Source organism: Hemibagrus wyckioides, linkage group LG06, assembly GCF_019097595.1.
Source record: "Hemibagrus wyckioides isolate EC202008001 linkage group LG06, SWU_Hwy_1.0, whole genome shotgun sequence".
Classification (NCBI taxonomy): Eukaryota; Metazoa; Chordata; class Actinopteri; order Siluriformes; family Bagridae; genus Hemibagrus; species Hemibagrus wyckioides.
The window spans coordinates 29,645,714-29,669,194 of NC_080715.1; the positions used below are offsets into that span (position 1 = coordinate 29,645,714).

Here is a 23,481-nt window from a genome sequence, read left to right on the forward strand (position 1 = left end):
AACCATTTAGTGTATCGTTTAAGCTTTCATAAGGAGGAGGCGATACATGAGGAAGTAATCGTTAATTAATTGCTAAGTAATAGTTAACTAATCACTAAGAAATAGTTAAGTGATAATAAATTAATCACAAAGTAATAACTAATAATCACTTAGTAACAGTTAACTATTTGTTAAGAATAGTTATAAAAGTTCAAGCTATGTGATTGTTTATTATTACGGAGTAGTAAACTAAACAAGAAATAGCTAAGTAATAGTTAACTAATTCTTAAGCAATGGTTAAATAATAATTAATGAATTGTTAATTAACAGGTAAGTATAGGTATAATTATTCACTTAAATATTACTGAACTAATTGCTAAGTAATAGTTATATAATTGCTAATCAATGGTTAAGCAGTAATTAACTATTTGCTAAGTAATAGCTAACTAATCATTAAGTAATTGTTAACTAATCATTAGGTGACAACTAAGTAATAATAATCCTTGGACATTATTAATGAAGATTATTTAGTACATAAATGTTGTGTAACCCATGTTATAGGTTACAATATAATTTCTCAATCTTTTTTCCCCAGTTCTAACCTAAACTTTATCCAGGATTCATTGGATAAATTCATTATTAATCACACGAGTGGTAGGAAATATAAATCTGAAAACTATAAAAAATTCCAAACTACTAGTTTTCTTGTTAGCATATGCTGTAGTCTCTACCGTGTAAACGACCAATAAGATGTAACACTTTCATTAACTAGTAGTGTTATTACATGACACAGTTATCAGATGTTGCAGAATTCTGCAGTGTGGGACAGTAAAACTGCGGCAGTGATACAGCACTAATGCAATACAGTGGGGGCATTAAATATCACAGCTGCAGTGTTCTATGAAAAATTACAGAAATCCAGAGGAAAATAGAGAGAAAGGTCAACAGCGCCATAAAGCATTTGATAGTAAGAGCCACAAGACATCATCATCATCATCAGCATCAGCTGTAACCCTTTTAAAGAGGAATGGGAATATTTTTAGGATAAGTTTGTAATATTTATTTTTTTTTTTTTGTTAATAGAGTAATATTTGTTCCATGAAACCTCAATCTTATCAAATATCAAATGTTCTCCATAACATCTCATGATGCTCTACTCTGGGGTTTAGATTTCTAATGGAACGTTCTGAAACGTATGCTGTCAGTCATACTGTCAGGCTATTATTTAGCAATTAGTTAACTAATATTTAACTATTATAAGTGAACTATTATACCTGCACTTAGCTATTACTTGACAATTAGTTAACTATTGCTTAACATTTAGTTAACTATTACTTCACCATTTCTTGTTTACTTAATAATAGCCAACTGTCACTTAGCTATTAGTTAGTTACCTATTACTAATATTACATATATACATTACATATTACTAATATTACATATATTATTATAATATTGCCACTTAGCTATTACTTGTTTAGTTAACTATTACTTAGCAATATAACTATTACTTAGTTATGACTATATAAATTGCACTGGCAAAGAAAAATCTCAATATTATTATTTTTTTCCCCAATAATAAAATACTGATGGATTCATCTGATCATTTCTAGAAGGTCTAGTAATTATTAGAATTATTAGAATTATTAGGATTATTAGAAATAATCGGAATTTGAGATTTCATCCAGGGTCTTAGGGACTTTCAAAATCAGTTTTTTGTTAATTAACTCTTTATAAACATGTAATATGTAGTTAGCTGATTGTAAATTAAATATTAATTAATGATCAGTTAACGAATATTATATATTTTTGTTTATATATACACACAATGGGGTCCGACAGTCTGAAAACTTTTATTTTGCATCCATTTCTAATTTAATTCAACAATTTTCTTTACTAAAAAAGAAAAACTGAAAAGTTGAAAAAAGGTGATTTTTTAAATTTTATTATTTTATTTTATGTTTCTTACTATTCGGTTTGTCGTCTTTTCTTTTGCTTTAATAGCAGCGTGCGCTCGAGCTGTCACAGACTCCATGCTTGTACAAAACCTTATGATCCTTTTGATTCCAGATCAAATCCGTCAGCGCATCTTCTGATCACATGCTTCAAAAGAAAGAGATTAGACATGAGGAAAATTGGAGCTTTTGTACAAAGCAGTTATCAGTATCATACATTTGCTTAGATTTATATAGAGCCTTAGAAATTGCGCAGAATCTTGAATATTAAATCTTTATTGAATTGAAGTTATTGAATGTTTACTTTTTCTTTTAAATATTTCAAAATGATGAGACTTTCTGTTTGTGTTTCTAATTAAGAAAATGAAAAATACCAGATATGAGTTTACTGGAAAATCTCTTCTAGATTGCTTAATTAATGTATTTACTAATGTTTAATAGTTTAAAGAAACTGTCGTTAATGAATAAACTACTTATTACTTAATAATAAACAATTTATTCAAGATGCAAATTGCTCCCTGACTCTCTACTCAGACTGAGCAAATTATTTATTATTATTATTATTATTATTATTATTATTATTATTATTATTATTATTATTATTATTATTATTATTATTATTAATCTCAGGTCTGGTTTACATGTGCCACTTGCTTAATTATTTATTTATTTATTCTTTTACAAAAAGCATGGCTTTCCCAACCGAGGTGTAATATCACGCACAGCACTATTAATACACTTTCCTTAAATCTAAAACACAGAGGCATACACGCAAGATACTCCGACAATTCCCTGGGGTCCCACATATTAAATGGGACCCCTGAAGGCTGTTCACTTAAGTCTATGGAAATGTCAGGTGTTAAAACGCTGAAACAATATAACACCATTTTCACCATTCAAGCTGTTATTCTAAGCTCATGGTTTTAGGTGTAATTACCTACAGGCCTAGAGAATGAATTAGTGAAGGTGTGCTTTTAAAAAAAAGAGACATTGTTATTGCAGTTTACTGTTTTAATGTATTGTAAAAAATGCTATTAGTGTATATTTAATTCATTAAGACATTGAAGGCGTTAGAGTAACTCATTGACATGGAACTGATATTAAATATTGAAGTGTAGGAACGTATCTAAAGCCTTAATGGACAAAATCATGAGGGGAAAATGTTAGAGATAAATAGTAACTTGACTTTAAAGTTTATAATTATTTTTATATACTTCTATACTTCTGTAAAGCTGCTTTGAGACAATGTTTGTTAAAAGTGCCATACAAATCAGTTGAATTGAACTCAGTTGAAAAAAAGGAGTACAAATCAGAACTAATTTTTGTTCAAAACAAAGTATTTTTTTGTAAAAATATTTTTATTATTTTCCCAAATAGAAAAAAACACAAAATGAACACAATCGAAAAACATGAACTACTTCACCCCTCAACCTGCAACACGCGATAGACAGCATACATATCATACAATACCATATCACCTAAAGCATACAGCCCATACTTCACAGCAGCGTACAAAATGACATCAATGGCATGAAATGTCATTAAAAATGCAGTGATAATACACCCTGAAAACAAAACTCAAGCAAGTTGTTTTCTAAATTTGAAACAGACAGAGCATACAGCTTAGTGATTACTTTTATTATGTTACGTAAAACGTAAAAAGGATGGCAAGGCAACCTAGACTTCTCTTAAACAATTAAGAGACAAGAATTCTGGTCATATACTTTAGCTATAGAAATTCCTGCCTTAGCTCAGTGAGGAAAGATACTATTTAGTAGTCTGAAGGGTGAGGTGGGGGACACAAAAGGTAGAAGGCATTCTTAAAAATTGAGAAACTTTCCATGTTTATTAAAACCTGCTGTTGTATTTCATGTGCACATTGTCAGTCACTGCTCAGTTCATGGCATGTTAAGTATGTTTCATTGATCCATCGACAGGGTCATGGCCGGCCAATGCTCGTCGATGCACGTGGGGAGCGAAGACTGGCCTATGTGGTCTGATCCAATACTGTTGCTCAAATTGCTGAAGAAGTTAATGCTGGTTCTGATAGAAAGGTGTCAGAATACACAGTGCATGAGGGGTCAGGGCTGTTTTGACAGAAAAAGGGGGACTAAGAGAATATTAGGCGGGTGGTCATAATGTTATGCCTGGTCAGTGTATATCCCTGATCGAAGTTTATGGAAGGTTGCAAGTTCGAATGCCAGGACCACCAAGCTACCACCGCTGGGCCCCTGAGCAAGGCCTTTAACCCTCAATTGCTGAGTTGTGTAAAATGTGATAAAAATCACTCTGGAAGTCACTCTTCCAAATGCCATAAAATAGGATTTTTTGTGGATGTGGTAGCACAGTGGTTAAGGTGTTGTTACTGATTGGGAGGGTGTTGAATCCCAGGTTCGAGTTGACACTGCTGGGCCCCTGAACAAGGCCCTTAACCCTTAGCTGTTGATTATAAGGTATAAATGAGATAAATGTAAATCACTCTAAATAAGGGCATCTGCCAAATGTTGTAAATGTCATTGAGCATTGGATTTATATGTTATATTTTCCTTGAAACAGGGGGAGGGCTTAACCCTGCTAGTCCATTGTTAAAAGTGCTATACAAATAAAATTGAATTGAATTGTTCAGTTCTACTAGCTGCATATATCAGTCCATGATTAGCTTTAAAGTCCCAGTGTTGCAGTCAGTAATAAAGGGTGTAAGTACCACAGTATAGGCCATGTCTGGTAGAGCAAACATTTACTATAACCCTCCATAACCCACTAGCAATCATAAAAAGCTCTTTAAATTGACATGAAATGTCCTTTATGTTCAACAAAGGCAATGAATATTTTACAGAGTCAATCAAATTAATCAGAAATGCTTTGTAAAAGACATCCAATACTACACTATAGCCTTCAGTTTTGGTAAAGAATGAGAATAGCTGTCTTTGCTTATCTGAGATTTTAAAACGCTCAGATGCTCAGAGCCATCGCGGCTTTCTTCAAGGGATTATTTCAGGAACGGATTATCAGGTCATTCATATAAACGTTGATACAGGACTTTCTGCTTACAGAGATGCAACATGAGCGAAAAGAAAGCACAAGAATCATGTAGTTTCGGAGGCATCTGATACCGAGACTGACATTCTGGAGATGAATTGATTGATGTGCTGATGTACTGATATTTCTTTAATGCAAAACTGACCGCTTATGAAGGTTACAAAGTTATTCAGCTAATCAGGTCATTAAAATGCAAACTAGTGAGAAGTCAAAGCGATTGGACCAACTGATGGTGGGAAAATTCCCCGGCATTTATATCTCTATGTGTGATTCGCACCTGTGACGTCAGGACAGCCTAATCCGGACGTGTGAATTGGTGTGAAACTGCCTTGGGATATGTGATGAGACAGTGGGTTGTTTCAGCTTGACACACATGACCTACTTCAGGCCCCTTTTCAAACTCTCTGCCTTTGGTGATAAAAAAACCTTGTCATTGAAAGTGTGTCCTTTGACATCACTTTTTTTTTTTTTGAGAAAATAACTGGACTTTGTGGGGTGATGCATACTGTTATATAAAGCAGATGTTTCATTTCTAGTGTGCAGTCTTCTTGAATATATTAAGCTTCTCTGATTATGTTTTAGAGGTTGGTCTGTTTTGTGCATAGTGCTTTTTTTTCTTGAATTGAATCTTAGGCTTCATCCATGTGCATACAAATTTCTCTTTGGTGATCCAAGCATTTATATCTGTATTCATATTTGGATTAAAATTAGGAGAGGGTGTGGTGATAATGAGAAAATCTTTTATTAATTTATTAATTTATTAATTTAATAATTTATTAATTTATTAATTTAATAATTTATTAATTTATTAATTTATTAATTTAATAATTTATTATTATTATTATTATTATTATTATTATTATTATTATTATTATTATTATTATTATTATTTATAGGAAAGAACTACATGCACCAAATGCACAAGTTCAGATTAAATTAAATGATTATTTCTAGGTGACTGCAGTAAAGATATACTGTCATGGGCACATCTCTGGCACTATATATAATTTTTTTTTTTATTTATTTGTACAGAAATATAGAATGATTGTGACAACACCTCCTATTCAGGGAATTTTAATGAACAGTCTTTGTCCCACAAGCAGCATTTCCAGGGTCGAGAAGTCCCAGTTTCTGTATTCTGAAGCAAATAATTTATGTAAGATGTACAAAGATTTCTGTTTTGAGAAATATAGCAAAGATTAATAGAGGGAAATCTGGGTTTATGTGCTGGACCATGTCTATATAGTGTAGAAACAGGAAATCAGAAATGCATCAAGTCTTCTTTTGACTTGGATGTAGTTAAGGGGGGAATGTTTGACTGACACCTGGCAACCCAGCCCACCAGCTTCATACTCAGGTCTTTGAGGTCTACAAACCTTTTACACACAACGATCATGTACAAGCTGGTGTTTTCAAAAATATATATTTTTCCCATCCCTGAAAAATGATGATATTTCTCCATCTTGAAGGGGTGGATCCTTGAAGGGCTATGTTTTCAGAAATATCTGTATACATGTAGACGTGGCCATAGTGTGTTGTTGAGTTTGAAGTGTACAAAAAAGAATGATTGGTTGTTAAAAATCCTCCTATGTTTCTAGGATAATCCAGCCAAATAGGTCGTAATGATCCTGTCACGTCTGCTCCATTTCTTCGTTCTGCCCTTCCGTCAGCCCGCTATTCTTCCAGGACTTTGTTATAGTTTTGGCAATCGTCTTATCTGGGTGGCCACACGTCTGCATGGAGTGAAATGTTTCTCAAACCAGCAACAAACCGGTCAAAACAGATGCAAATTATGGCAGTTGAATATTTTTTGGAAGTGAAGAAGTGAAAAACAGAAGTGCCTGATTGCCTGGAGCTAAGAGACCCACAGTCTTGATGCAGAAAGAGAAAACCTGCTCTTTTTACTCCACTTCCAAATCTTTTACTGTAATTACTGCCGTAATACACACCGGATCTCTCTCTCTCTCTCTCTCTCTCTCTCTCTGTCTCTCTCTCTCTCTCTTTCAGGTTGTCCGGTGTCTCAAAATGGCTCTGGCTGTATGAACACCGTAATGGCTTTCCAGGGCTGCATGCGCCTCATCCTCATCAACAACCAGCCCATGGACCTCATGCACATCCAGCAAGGGATTGTGGGAACCTGGAATCAGATAGAGTTCGACATCTGTAGCATTCAGGACAGGTATACGTGAAATTAGAGTATTACAGGGATTTTACCCTTTCCTTCTTCTTTTTTTCAACAGATGTGTTTATCTACCTTAAGTCTGTATCAGATTGCTTTATCGTGGGGGGAAAAAATCCGATAAAATGTCAATCTTCTTGTCAGCTATACTGTTTTTTTTTGTGTTTACATTGAGGAAATGTTCTACTAAAAACAGTAATATTGAGTAAAAATGTAAATTTCTCTGATTGCTGTTTAGCTACAAAAACAAGTCATAAACTGGTCATGTGGTGTTCTCAAACAGTTCAAATTTATTTATTTATTTATTTATTTATTTATTTATTTATTTATTTATTTATTTATTCATTTACTTGAATCCCATTTACATGGTATTTTTATTTGTGATATTAACACATTTATTTAATTAGAATTCCAGCTAATATCCTACCTCTGATTTGCCTGGGAATAAAATTCTCCCACTTAAAAACAAACAAACAAACAAACAAAAATAGTAGTGCTTCCCCTTTTTCTTTTTATTTGTGTTAGTTTGAACACATTATCGATTTAATCAGAATACATTATATTTCTAGCTTATATATGGTTAGATAAAAGTTTGCGAACCTTTTTATAATGGCTTTTAAAAACCCATTTTAATCCATATGAATAGAACAAACAGCTGTAAAGGCTGTTGGGGAAAAAAGGATGTGACCCTTATGGAAATGTTAGAACCTAATTTCTCCCAGATAACCTCCAGCAAGCTGCTGTTCAATCTTAGATCATTCCTCTGTATAAAACAGATATATCTATCTGGGATTACTTGCACGAACAGCCTTCTTTAGGTCACGCTACAGCATTTCAGTAGGGTTAAGCTACAGGTCTTCAGGGTCAAAATGGCTGCAGGTTTCATTCCAGACAAACACACCTGAGTCCACCTGCTTGATGAGTCTATCTTCAGCTTAAATTGGCTGTTAGGTTTTCCTGTTTGCTTGGAATGAAAGCTTGCAGCTACACCAGCCTTCACCGAGTAGATTGATGGTCTAAAAGCACATTAAAGCTTCAGGTCACAGACCAGTACTTTGAGATTCTTCGTAAAAATGTCTGGCTCAATCATTGTTGCCTCATGAGCAAAGTAGCCCCAAACTATGATGCTACCACCACCATGCTTTATAGCAGTCTCCAAACTTTTTTCCTCTGAGAGCTGCTTTGACAAAATTAAAGTGGCCGAGAGCTACTCATGTTATATTATTAATAACATTTATTTACATAGCTTATTGCTATAAACCAAACCAGTTGAATAAAGCCATTTTTTTTGTGTGAAAAAATCAGTTATTATAGTCACATCAATTCTGTTATTTATCAGCAAATTGTTACTGACAGTCCCTTGGCACATACCCTGATGGCCTCAGCAAGACTGAAAAAGAATCTTTTTGTAAAAAAAAAACATCTGAAGGTGATATTAATTTTGAAAACAGAGCTGACATTGGATTGGATTTTATGTGATTAAATTATAGTATTTTGTAATGCATTTATAGCCAGTTGCAATGGGAAATATTAAACAGTATTTTATTACGAAACACCAGCTGCACTAATAAGAAATGTCTACAGCACACTCGTCCTGCATGTGCAGCAGGATAGATTCATTCACCGCTTTTACTTTGTCAGCATCGTAGCTTTATTCCTAAGGCTGTCGAATCCCCAGAAACTTCCAAGTTAAATGGATGTGCCATGTGTTTTCTTTATCCTTTATCCAAACTACTTCAATTTGTGCTCATACATCTGTCCAGTCAGATTTCGGACACGGGAAACCTGAAATTGATTATGACATGGCAATTCATTTTTTTTCTTCTTCTATTCTTTTTCTTTCATGGCATGTCTTCATTAACACCATACCTGTCCAGTTACTGGGTTACTCGGGTTCTTTTTCACCATTTTCAGCATTGCTCACTGTGCTCGTGATGTGATCTTTGCAAGGCGATTACTTCTACAGGGAGAAAAGCAACAGCAGCTCTGCAGAAATGTGCCTTGATCGGGCGATCATGGTTCACATGAACATATCTTCCTTGAGAAGAGCAAACTCTATCAGTAATCAGAAAGCATGTTAGTTTTATACAGGAATGCAACTCTTCTCGCCCACACCTAAAATCTCATCTTATTAATTAGAGCACCTGCTGCCAATTAGCATTGGAACAAGCTGTTCGCCCACAGCTATAGTTTTTTTTCTTTTCTTTTTTCTTTAAAACGAGACTTGTGCTTAAATTCCAGGCTGAAGTGATGAACTCCACACAAAGCACTTTATAACATGACATCATCAATCAATAAACCGTATATATAATATCGTAGTTACTATTTCAGAATACAAAAAAGCCTACAAACTTACAAACTATTTTTATATTTCAAGAACATCGGGTCTGGTTGCTTGTGCAACTTTCAAAACTATCATAAAATCCATTTATTTGCACACACCTTTTGACTGCATCACAATAGATGAAGTCTGTATTAATTTGGCATGATTTTAATGATCACTAATCATTTTTCAGTCCACGGAGTACCCAAATTTCTTGTTATGTTGCTTAGCAACCAAGCTTTACTACCCTCAGGCTACATTGCAATTGTTTTTGGATTTTTGTTGCATATTTGTGTCACGTCATGCCTAAGCTACTATTTCCTGTGATACGGTTCACTGTAATGCATGCTCTTTTATGGATTATTGTGTTAATATGAACTTTCCTAGCAAATTGTTACTAACATAACAAGAATACAAGTCATAGTGTTGTGTAGAACCTTGGATTTGTTCTGTATTAGAATATTTTGTAGTGACTGGATGACTGGTACAGCACTGATACATACAGTACATTCAAAATTTACATAGAGTTGTTGAAGTTTCGTCACTCCTTCACATTTAGAAACTCAAGGACAATCAGCGCTACGAAATATCACATGAGGCAACAAAAATTAACGAAATAATTCCCCAAAACCTAGATAACAGCATATGAAAATATGGACCAAAATAGATGTCTCCATTACTGCAGATGTTTCAAACAGGTCACGGCATCTGGAGGAAGCTGAGCTGCAGTTTGCACTTGCTTCCCGTTACTGGAAAAACAGGTTGCGGCGTATTGCTATCATTCCATGTTTGTCCTTACAAGAGAAACTCTTTGGTACGGAACAGAAAATATCTTTTTCATATCTTCCTACACGTCAACAACTCGTTTGTTGCTCAGGCCTCCAGCAGTGCCAGCAGCGGCAGCAGTGCCTGGCTAACTATTAGAGGCCTATTTATAAACAGGAAGACGTTCATTTTGTTATGCCACTCAGGTTAGTGGCTCTGCTAACGAGCTCAGTGCTACGTCCTCTGGTGTCTCTCATTACCGGTTGCTGGAGTCAGGGGGCCTCAATCAGGCCGCTGCTGCATGCCGGTGTGTATGACAGCAGTCTACAGGTCCTGAGTGAAGGAAACAAATGAGCGAGAAAACGTGACTTTCTTTTAGAACTATAATAATATAGTGAGAAAAGATGGCTAAAAGTCTTTTGCATTTATTAGACTTGAGGAATATCACACAGCTGTGATATTCACTAGAACTAAATATAACTGCTAAATAAATCTACATCTCAGTGTATTCAGTACACTTGTGCTCGTGTCATGAGCGTCAAACAAACTGGCGATATTCATACAATAGTATGAACACTTTGATTCATAAATTAAAAATGAATATTTAATTTAGAATAGAATAGAATAGAAATCGATCCCAAAGAAGCGCACACACTGAACACACTTATAGACCATCAACTAGCGATCATTGATTTGTACTTTTGCTTTAAAGGTGCAGCTGTTAAAACTGACTTCCTTTCTTCTGTTTCAGCTTTATCAAATAGGTTGCCAAATCCTCTCATGATCTTGTTAATTTTACTGTAGTAACCACTTCAGTGGGACTGCTGCTAGAATTGGGCTTCGTTGTGATAATCAAAGAGTGAAATGTAAGCATTTCTGGGACATTTCTCGACCAATCAAATTCATGGACCTGAACTAACTGACAGTATTGAGAACTACTGGTTGTAACTCTATTGCCGTAATTTCATGTATATTTGTTTTGGCTCTAACTTTTAGGTAATGTTCATAATGATAACAATGAAGCTACGCAATATTTAACTCAATTCATCCCAGAAAATGGTTTAAACAGATGGTTCCCATAATCAAATATGCATACATTACAAAGGAGTTTGATAGCTAGTTCATATATTAACACATTTAACATGTATCCAATGACAACAAAATTAGCTTCACAATCTGTTACATGGCAAAATCTTATGTAATGTAAATTGTCATGCTTCAGTTATCCTCACTAACTATCCTAAGGTAGAAGTGCATGAGTCAGTGTCCTTCACTACCCTCATTTGACATCCAAATCTCCGCAAGACGCAACTAAATCGGATTACCATATTCCCAGAGAAATCTCCTGCCGCCTTCCCTGATGCATTGATATTTCGAAGCAGAGACATGCCCTGCCGGCTTGTCCGCAGAGAGCGGTTTTTATTAATAGTGAACTTGTGCGAACATGATGAGACCCCTCCATCAACGGCGCTTCTAAATCATTCATGACCAGCTGTCACGGTGCACTGGGTGGCGGTCTCAGAGCGTTCAGTGCCAGCTTGAGAGCTTGCCAAAAGGCAGAAGTGCTGGAAACTGTTAGACAGGGCCGTTTCTCCTCTGCTGCTCTCTTTGTGAGTAGGCTTAGCCTGTGTATCATCTGCCTAAGTGCCAAAATAGCCAAATCCTGCTGTGCTGTGCCCTGTTTTTTTTGTTGTTGTTGTTCAAGTAGACATTACTGAAAGTCAGGATGTCGAGTTCATTTGAAACGGTTCTTTTTACTGAGCAAGCCGTTTTGTGGCCACGGTGTGATTTGTGATTTGTCCCTGAGCAGCGCTGCGTGTCCGTGCAACTTTGATGTATTCCTAGAATCCTCTTGGCAGTAACTCGAAGGATGAGCGTAGTGTAAACAAGGGATAACCCGAGTGGCCATCAGTGTATTGGGAAGCACATGGCTTACTGCTTTCCTAGCCAGGCTTTTCCCAATATTGTCGAGTGCTAGAGATTTGGAAGACATTTCACTTGTTAGAAGCAATCTGGAGCAGAAATGGTTTGTTTCTCTCAAATCTTTCCACTCATTTTTATGACTATTGCATTTGATTCACATTTGACTCGCACCTCCGGGGTTGGGGGTTTGATTCCTACCTCCACTCTGTGTGTGGAGGTTGCAGGTTCTTCCTGTGCTGCAGGGGTTTCCTCTAGGTACTGTGGTGTCTTCCATGTAGGCTGACTGAAATCTCTAAGATTTCATTGTGTGTGTGCATGTATGTGTGTGTGGGTGTCCCCCTTCTTGTACAATTCCAGTTGTACAAGCGGTCCAGACAGTGGATGGATGGATGGATGGATGGATGGATGGAGGGTGGATGGATGGAGGGATGGACGGAGGGATGGATGACTGGCTGGGTGGATGGATAGAAAGATGGATGGATAAATGGTTGGAAAGATGGAACAATAGATGGATGGATGGAAGGATGGATGGATAGAAAATTTTCTCTATTAACTCTATTAACACAATGTAACATGATTCACCATACTGGCAAATTTTACCTAAATAATGGCATTATATCAATTATAATAAAAGGAATAAAATATTATGGATCGAGCTGTTTGAGACCCCCAGGGTCTGTGATGCCACATTGCCATGTAACACTAAAATAAATGCAGAATTTCTTTCTACCACTTTTCCATAAAAGTCACTATGAATTATCATTAATCATTAAAACAAACACATTCATATGAACTTGTGATTGGAATTCCAGCTCTGCCATGGGATAGAAAATGAATTAACACCTTATGACCAGATTTGAGAATTTAGTCGAATAATATATATTTACTCACTATATCCAAGATTACATAGATAAATGCTTAGATATTCATTTCCTCTTCTCCTCTCTTTGATTCAGTATACCACAGGGAAAGCAGATGATTAATCCTGAAACAGCAAAGCTTACTCATCCTAATGCCTATTAGGAGACATTACAGGCAGTTATAGAGAGGAAGTAACATAATTACCTAATTAAATTAGGTGCGAACATGGGCAGGAAATAAGGGAGCCTAAAGCAACAGTTCTGCGCCCTTCTCTGAACCTCCGTCTCTTACCATGACGATTTCCGCCCTTTTATTTTATTGCCATTTTTAATTGGGGGGGGTGTTGGGGGGGGGATTTGCGGGCATTGCTGAAGAGTGTAGAGTGTGCAGATCAGATCCAAGCCTATGCAGGATCACTAAACCAACTCTCAGAAGCTCAATTGTAATTATTTGTGCATTACCGATTGACAATGTCGAGTCAATTTCAGGTGAAACACATGTTAATGCAGCTCAAGTGTCCAATACAAAGTCAATGTTTTGTTGACCCACTTTGTATGTTGGCATCAAATCCATTGGCGGTGTTGTATAATGAGGCCAGCAGGGCCTGTAGTGTGGGTTCAGTTTGCTTTTTTTTTTTTTTGGCACTATACCTAAGAACTGCTTCTGATGCTCTGGAAGACAAGTCTCTTTGCTCTTAACTTTCCTCCTCGGCCGTCTGCTTATTTGGCTCGCCAGCGTTTTAGTCCAATATCCGATGGTGTAATCATCACTGACAGGCAGCATGTTTTAGCCCAAAAACTTCTAGCAAAACACTTGCTAATGTACTTTATCCATTGTTTATCATCAGCTTCAGGTGGTACCTTACCTACTTCCTGGTTCTAAAGTGGGTTTCATGTTGCTGGCGCTATTGCTTTCAGCCAACCTGAAAATAATGGACGGTACACTTCGCAATTGGATTTCACACGTCTCTGTGAAATGGCTGGACCGAACGTATTTATAGTGCACTTTAAAAAATGCTGTTAATAATGGAATGTGTGCCCAGAAATCCTTTTTCACTTGTACTTGTAAAAAGGTGTATCTTATGACCAAATTGATCAAATTTCGAATCAGGAGATTTCTGAATTTCTTCAAGACTCCACATTACCTGAGTGTACTTAATGTACTAAATGTAGCTTAAATCCTCCAAGTGGAATATATGTGATTTTCTGTAACTAAAGAACATTTTGAACAATTTTATTTCTATTAGATACTCACTCATTAGAGATTAGGTAAACTGAAAACGTGCTAGAACTTCTATCGGACTTAAGATTCGCACCCTGAATTTTCATTTCTTCACTTTGTAGTACAATTGAACAAAACAGTATCAAATGTCGAACACAAATGTTCCTTTGTTCTCTCCATGTCCATGTGGGATTCCTTTGGGCTCTGTAATATTTTTCTCCCATTTCCCAAAATCATATGATCCAAGATTGACTGTTGGGATGGTGACAGTAAGGATGGTACAACTGCTCTGTCTGCTTTGGTGTATTTCATTTATTTCACTTTCCTTTACTTTAACCTTGGCTGCCATCAGATACAGAATCTCTTTCTACTCACCTATCTGTCTTTTCTAACTCTCCATGCTGTCTGTGCGAGATTCCGATTTTTGTTCCACAGTCTATAGTACACAAAAATTGCACACATGTAAATGTAAATGTTGTTGTTGCTCTTCTTTCGGGTGCTCCTCTTCAGGGTTGCCACAGCAGATAAATTTGGTCCGCATGTTTTGATTTGGCATAGGTTTTACTCCCAATACCCTTCCTGACGCAACCCTCCCATCTTATCCGGACTCGGGACCGGCACTGAGAGTTAACTCTTCAGTGGCTGGGTTAGTACCCTGCCCAGGAATCCAACCTGGGCCATGGCAATGAGAGCTGCACATATGTAAATGTTATCTATATATTTATATATTCTATCTGTATTTTTCCCTCTTCCTTATTCAACCTGTATAACTAAATTGAATTTGTATCATAATTCTCTCTATTCTCACCCTTAATCTAATTTGATTCTATTTTGCTTCTACTTCTAACTTCTCTACATGTACTGTCTATGGTTGAGTATTTTTTTTATATTATTATAAAATTATAATTCTTCTTCTTCTTCTTCTTCTTCTTCTTCTTCTTCTTCTTCTTCTTCTTTTGGCTTTTCCCTTCAGGGGTGGCCACAGCAAATCATCTCTCTCCACCTATCCCTATCTTCTGCATCCTCAACCCTTGCATCCACTAGCTTCACATCCTCATTTATTACATCCATCTACCTCCTCTTTGGCCTTCCTCTTTGCCTGTCCATGAGCTGTCCCTCTGATGTACTTTTTCCTAATCCTGTCCAACTGTGTCACTCCCAAAGTGAACCTCAACATCTTCAGCTCTGCTACCTCCAGCTCTGACTCCTGTCTCTTTTTCAGTGACATTGTCTCTAAACCATACAGCATGGCCGACCTCACCACTGTCTTGTACACCTTCCCCTTGATTGCTCCTTTACCTCTTTCCCACACTCTCCATTACTCTGGACTGTTGACCCCAAGTACTTAAACTCCTATACCTTCTTCACCTCTTCACCCTGAAATCTTATTTAAAAAATTATAATCATATTATATAAAATTGTATTATATATATTTTTTTTAAATATTAAATATTTGGTTTGAATTTTGAAACTTAAACAGTAGAATTTGGCTGAATAAAAATTGTGGCTATGATTTTTTGTGGATTTTTGCCCTGCAATGGATTTGAATTAATTCCTGGGTGTATTCCCACAAGGTACACAGTATTCCAAGCATCCACTGAGACCTCAAACCAGGATAAAACACTTACTGAAGATTAAACAAATAACAAATACAACCATTTATACATAATTTACTCTTTACTCCCTTTACTCTTCATAAGACTCTAAATTGATGTATTAAAAACACTCTGGGTGTCAAAACCCCGAATTCTTCTGTGAACAAAAAGAGGAAGTCCGTCAACTTTGCTTTGAGTTTTTCATCTCTCTGGCCATTGCCCGGCCCTCTAAAGCTTCACCGACCATGTTATCACTGGTGTGCAACTACTGAATCATTTTATAGCCCACCGAAGACCTTCTTTCCTGAGCCTGACTAGAAATAACACAGCGGTAATTAAACCATCACCTGAAACATTATCTGGCACACAGTTGACTCCCGCTCTAGCAGCTAATGGCTTCAGGAACGTGTCGCATTGTACAGCGAGGCCTCATAAAGCAGCGCCCTCACGGGAGTCGATGGCAGAAAGCTGTGCTTCGCGAAATAATATATGCAGCACTAAAAGGCTGGTAATTGTGAAATTTAAGCAGCCAACGATGAACGAGCTATTAATCAAAATGTCTTGGGGAAAGCTCATACATCTAAGCACTAGCCTTTTTTTTCTAGCATATGAGAAGATTTATTTTCATATTCAAAATTTCCTACAATCGCCACAGAAATGTCAGCAGGTCAAACGCATTAAATCTAACCTACGGCTTTTCAGCATGCAAATCAGTACATGGGATGATTAGGAGGTCAGATCTGTGATTGCTTATTTTTAGTTCTGTATCTGACGAAATAAATCGAAGCAAAAGAAACAAGTTGATTTTTAACACTGATTTGAGACTCAGGTATTTTCACAGAGAAAGCTCAAGTTAAGGATATAGTAGCTTCTCGATGCTTAACTGCTCGAAATCTCTCTCTCTTAAAGAGATTGTGGACATAAACCAGTCCGACAGATGAGGAATGGAATTATAATTACTGTCTTCTTTTAATCCTTTTAGCTCATGTTTATCTGGTATTTACTCAAGATGTTAATTTTCACTTAGTGAATGATTTGTTTGAGCTTCTTTTTTTTTTTTTCAAAACTATCCACAATGTCAGCAAGTGAAAGATTTCCCTTTTGTGCCTTCACTATTTTTTTATTTTTTGTAAGAGACGTTCTCTGTCTCAGCGCTTCAGTGTAAAGCCAGCAGCTGTGATGCAGACGTTGAAGGAGAAGTCGAGTTAATTGAACGCTGCCGTCGTCTTTCAGCCTGACTAAATTGGCTTTTTAAATTCGGAGGCAGTAATACTCAGGCAAACACAGGCGCTGTTTTCTTCCCCACGATATTTTATTAAACCGTAGATTGAGTTTCAGAGGTAAATACTGCTTTAAGATTTAACACGGTCCGTATGATAAGCCATCATAACTTCATTACAGATGTGTATTTTGTTTAGCCTTTTTTATTTGATGGATTGTTTGTTTGTCTCTTTTTCTTTCTTTGCAGATGTCTGCCTAATTTCTGCGAAAACGGTGGCCGCTGCTCTCAGACGTGGTCTTCTTTCTACTGTGACTGTGCAGGGACGGGATACAGTGGTGCCACCTGTCATAACTGTACGTACCTCAAGTAACTCCATGATTTCAATTCGCTGAACGTTTTCTCTAACAGAAAACGGTTGTAAGATGTGATGTTATTCCAGGAAACATGGAGGCAGTATATAGTGACACTACTCATGATCTAACAATCAGTATCATGTGATCTGCTGCAGAATCCGCAGAATTATCCCACTCTAGAATAGAATAGAGACCTAAAATTTGCTGTGTTTGTCGCTGTTGTTGTTTGTATGTTTGTTTGCCATGGTAACCTGCCTATTAAAGTTGTTCTCAGAATGTTCTCTATGTTGTTCTGATGTCATGAAACCTAATTGTTTAAAAAGGCACTTGAAGGTCATTGTGGTTTAATTACAGAAAAGACTTTCTATCATTCTATCAAAAGAAAAAAAAACTCAAGCCATGAGAAAGCAGTGTAGACTTACGCAGACGTCTCTGACCTTCTTGTCCCATCAGTGACAAAATGATCTGATGTGAATATAAGATTTCACCAACGACTTTGTTCTCAAGCTGAATTCTCAAAACGCTGTTTTTCCCCTTTTTTGTCTTTTTCCTCAGCAATCTATGAAGCCTCATGTGAGGCCTACAGGCTTGCAGGAAGCACCTCGGGCTACTTCTCTGTCGATCCTGATGGGAGCGGCCCTCTGGGTCCAATTCAGGTCTACTGCAATATGACAGGTGAGACAATACCTCCGTGTTTTAAAAAAAACAGGATCATAGCACATTATGATTTTATGCAATTCATCCAATATCTTCTTAATGTCTACTATTTGATACTGAGAATTTTTACTTCATTGTGCTACTTGACTTTCATTAGAGATAATCTTGAGATTTAATCCTCTTTTATTACAGCCTAAAAAAAGGATTTATCTTTTGGAAAGTCTTATATGGTTATATAACACCTATTTTACTTATTTAATTTATTATATTCTAGAATGTTCTCAGTTATTTCTGATTAATACCTTACACCTAGCAAGTGTCCTTTGCTCAAAACCGATATATAATGTTTAAATATTCATGTATAGATTAATATGTATGTATAGATAGAATATTTTATATGATTTTAAACATCGATTCTTAATGTTGTTTACTTACATTTATACTTCAGTGCAAAGGATTGTGACCCCTCATAATTTCTGGATGCTAAAAGGAAAAATAGGACACTGATTACAATAGATCTATCCCCAAAATCCATAATATTACAAATAAAATACTACAACAAGAGAAAAAATAGTTTGAAAATGATTAAAAGAGTCAGGGTTTTGTTTATGTTTTCACAAATCTGTTCAGAAGATTAGAAAAGAGATTAGAGGCTGGAGTAAAGGCAGATGATGGGATTGTGAGTTCTAGATATTTTAGTTTAAAGGTGATGCACATTTTTATAAAAACATTTTATATACTGCTCCAAAAAATGGGGGAAAATATCATGCAGGATATCTATACTGATATGGATTGGGTAATGTGTTAGGAACGAAAGGATGCCACATCGTTTCATGGAAATGAAAATGATCAACCTACAGAGGGCTGAATTCAAAGACACCTCGTGAAGTGAAAAATGGTCTAACAATGGGTCCAAGGATTTCATCCCAATATCTAATGCCAGTCAGGGTCCCATTGTCTTGCCTGTAGAGGTCTGAATATGCCTTCCCAAGCCATCACTGACCCACTACCAATTGGTTTTCAATGGCACCTGCCAATTCTGGTGTTCAATGTCAAATGCCAAACAAATTCCGCAGTGCATCCTAAAGGTGTTCTATCAGGTTGAGGTCAGGACTCTGTACAGGCCAGTCAAGTTCCTCCACACCAAACTTACTTATCCATGTCTTTATGGACCTTGCTTTGTGTGCAGTCATGTTGGAACAGGAAGGGGTCATCCCCAAACTGTTTCCACAAAGTTGGGAGCAAGTAATTGTCCAAAATGTCTTGGTATGTTGAAGCATTAAGAGTTCCTTTCACTGGAACTAAGGGGCCAAGCCCAACCCCTGAAAAACAACACCTGAATTCGGAGGGGTGTCCTAAAACTTTTGGCAATATAATGTATGATATGATACTAATGCTCTTATAAATAATAAATTTAAAAAAAAAAAAAAAAAAAAAATATATATATATATATATATATATATATATATATATATATATATTTTTTTTTTATTCACTGGAGTGTGGGAGAAATAAAGCACTGCTTTTCTTGGAAACTAATGATTATGATTATTATTATGATATGAACTATGATTATTTTCCTACAATAGCAAGCACTGTTGTGTTTTATTCTTTATTTCATGAATAAACCAAATAACATTAAACAGTATATCATAAAAATTAAATTGCTAATTTCTAAATGAGGGATAAAGGAACTTCGAGATTAGAATTGAGATTAATCTCAGATTAGAGTAAAACGATCCACCGATAAAAGACGAGTAGCTTCCCCCGAGCTGTGCAGCACATTGGTCTACCCCTTCATTCCCGAACTTTCACTCTGTCTGTCACGAGCTGCAGTGCTACACACTGATCTTGTCATACACAGTGGTGTAATTTCCGCTCTGCTCTCCTGTAGTGTCTTGTTTATTGCTCTGCGATCCTGGAACGATCAGTACTTCCTCCAAGTCTATACATCTATGTAAAAAATTGTTCTTCATTTTCCAGAGGACAAAGTATGGACCGTGGTCCACCACAACAGCACAGATCCAGTCCGAGTCCACGGATCGACGGCAGAGAAACCCTACAAAGCTGGCTTGGACTACGGAGCTTCGCCAGATCAACTCCGAGCCCTGGTGTCGCAGTCGGAATACTGCCAACAAACACTGACCTATCAGTGCAGGAGATCTCGACTTTTCAACACGTGGGGTGAGTTCAGCAGCATCGAGTTGAAGACTAATGAAGTGGTTAACCGGTGAATCCTGCTTCCCCGTGTAACCTTGGTCTTCGCTCTATAATCCCTTTGCACACAGCTTAATTCAGGATTTTATTACTCCTAGTCACGAAGGACTAGACTGTTTGCTTTCGCCAAGCAGAAAATCGCCATGAAGAAAGGAATTTCCCAGAAGCATCATAGTGTACGGATCATCTTAACTCTTAGAGAGTGTGTCGAAAAGTGGTACTTACTCAACCGCTTTACGTCCATCTTTGTGTTTATGATGCTTTGGGGAAATTCACCTAGGTTGGTCAGCTAATCTTAAAAACCCCAGATTAGTCGTTAATAAAGTAAAGAGTGTGCACTTCTGTTAGTCCCCAGGACCAGAGAAGAGGTGGATTACACTTTTTGTTATTATTGAGCAAATTCTTTAATATAAAGTGATAATATTGTTGGTACTAAATGGAAAATAATAGCAAATAATTCTCACAAAAGCTAATTCTCACTAGCTAATGCAAATAACCGAACATGGACCGAGAGCCGGAAAAGGATTTCAACAGAGTCAACAATCCTGCATGAAAAATGCTGATGATGTATGCTAATCAACCCCTGTAGTACTCTGACTAGCTGCCTGTTATTTCTCCTCAGCCTTTCATCCATCTTGTCCTTTAAACAAAGTTTGCATGCGCTTCCCCCAGGACTAAAGCACGTCTGTTGAAAAACTCTTTCCTCCCCAATGCATTACGAGGGAAATATGCATATGGTTGTGATTTATTTTTTTTAAAAAATGGAAGAAAAGATGTGGCTTAGTTCCTCCGAGGCAGGTATAGTGTCACGGCAGATAATAAGATTGTTATTCTGCTGCCATTAAAGGGAATGTTCTCTTTTTGTTGTCTTCTGGTTCACTGAGCTTGAAAGAAAACATAATTAGTCGCATTGCTCTGTAACACCACATAAACCATCCCTCATTCTCTTTCTCCTCTCTCTCCATTTATCACTCTCTTACACAATCTCTGCCCGTGTCCATGGTGTGGTGCTGATTTTTTTCATATTTTATTTTTTAATAAAAGTCTTCAAGGTACAGAACTTGTACTACACACTGATATCTAGAGAAGATCTTTTGTTTTTATATTCCTTGTCTTCTGTAGCTAACTTCATTTATATTTGATGAAACTTGCTTCCTGTTTCTACTGTGTGATGTTCTGCGTCTAACAAGTGATCACACATATAATGAGTAGAATAAGTTAATGTGTGTAGGGGTGGATGAAAAGATCCTCTCTCTCTATCACACACACACACCTTTAGACAATCCCTCCTTTTCCTTTTTTTGGGGTAAGGAAGCAAAAGTAACTAATAAAATTAAAAAATGCTGTCTTGTACTAACGATATGATACTCTTTCCATGCAAAAAAATATACTATATATCTTGTCTAGCAGGAGATTTTTCAGCTTCTTTTTCGATGCTGTTACTTATTTCCAGCTTATAATAGCAGGTAAATATAGCAAGAAAATGGGTCATAATTTTACACTACAAAAAAACTAGATTTGTTCTCTATTATAATGAAAATAAATTAAAAACATCTACAAAATAATATTTAATATTGTAAACTAATAAAAGAGTTTATAACTATTCCATGAATTTTGATTGAATAAAATCAAAAGATTTTTGGCAAAAGATTTTACCTGGATGAAATATAGCAGAAACAGAGCTCCAAAGTCGGCTAAAATGACTGAGTTCTCTGTAATTGGTGCCTTCTGAAAGTTACTGAACAATATTTATTTATTTATTTATTTATTTTTATTATTTTTAAAAATATATATTTTTTAAATAAACTTAATTTATTTTTATGAGCTATTTTAACGTTTTTATGTCTCCCTTCTGGCTTTTTATCTTCAGAATCTTTCATACTTTAACCCAAATGTTATATTCTTGAAAACATTTGTTTGCCTTGATCTTGTAACTTGTAGTAACGGTTTTCAACTAGCAAAATTACGCCCCCTTTTAGCTACTTTTTAAAAGCTCTTTATTTTATACCTTTATTAAAACATCTCAAAATAATTGAAATAATCATTTAATCAAAAATAGGTCTAAAGATAAACTAATCATTTGAATATAGAATACTTAGAATCAATCACAGCTTTCAGTGCATTAAAATGACACGTTATATCATGTCAGCTATATTTAGATGTGACAATTTATCAAAAGTAAACTGTATATCTGTTGAAAATATACATCAGCACGCTTGTTGTAATCGTATTAAAATGAAATTCATTGCACCTAGTTAACTCAACAGATTAGAGAAGAGCGTGTATATTTAGTATATGCGTGTAGGTGTACATGAGATTGTTGGAGCAGAGACAGGAGAATTAATCAGACGTCTGCCTTTAATTCCATCTGATCTCTAACGCTGTCTAGGAGAAACCACAGAAAATCTCCTTTTAGATTTTTTTTTTCTTTCCCATGGGTGAATTTAACTACAAGATGATTTTTTTTTTAAATTCCACCAGAAACAATGCCCAAACGAATAAAACGGTTCATCCTCCCTCATTTGGAATTCCGTCTGAAACAAAGCGCAAACATCTTAGAGCTTCTCCGTTACGGAATATTCATGGAGCTGCATCCTTCTTTGATTTCTAATCTGGCTTTTGTCCCAGACACCCAATAATTACAACCCTGATGAAATTCCACTTGACACTAATGAAGCCTAAGCCAAAGATTTATTGGAGCATGTCACGATTACTGCACTTTATTACATACATTTAGATATGGAGCCTTAAAGTATCCCATTATTATAGGCATCAATCACTGTTGCTTGGTTACTGCATGTCTGCAGCGTGCAAACTTTATCCTCAAACAAATTAAGAGCTTATCATGTTTGAGGCATAGTGTGAAAGCTAAACACGCCATGCAAGATGTGTTCTCTACAGACTAACTCAATCTCTGTCCCTTTCCCTTCAATGTAATATGGTTTAAAGTTATGAAATTTAAAGAGAGAGAGATCTGTTTTGAGTGTTATAGGAGCCATCATTCATCCAAGATTGTGTGTCAAATGCAGTGATTTAAATTCAGTAATTTAAAAGGAAAAAAAAAAAACATTTGTCTTCTACAGCAATCAAGAGAAGAGTGTTTTAGACCAGATCGTTGAGGAGATGTCCATTTCTAGCAAAAATGACCTCATTCTAACTTTGATTTTAAATTCAGTCCATGTTGGAAGTGAC

General features: G+C 36.1%; 1 protein-coding gene across 2 annotated transcripts in view; it reads left to right on the forward strand.

Annotated features, from left to right (window-relative positions):
• The window catches only part of cntnap5a (contactin associated protein family member 5a), a 128,724-nt gene that overhangs the window by 87,083 nt on the left and 18,160 nt on the right, over positions 1 to 23,481 (forward strand). For both annotated transcript variants that reach the window (XM_058391658.1, XM_058391659.1), the window contains exons 10-13: positions 6,981 to 7,152; positions 17,309 to 17,415; positions 17,971 to 18,090; positions 20,056 to 20,256. In XM_058391658.1, the coding sequence (XP_058247641.1) occupies positions 6,981 to 7,152; positions 17,309 to 17,415; positions 17,971 to 18,090; positions 20,056 to 20,256 (600 nt within the window). The remainder of the gene's footprint in view (positions 1 to 6,980; positions 7,153 to 17,308; positions 17,416 to 17,970; positions 18,091 to 20,055; positions 20,257 to 23,481) is intronic.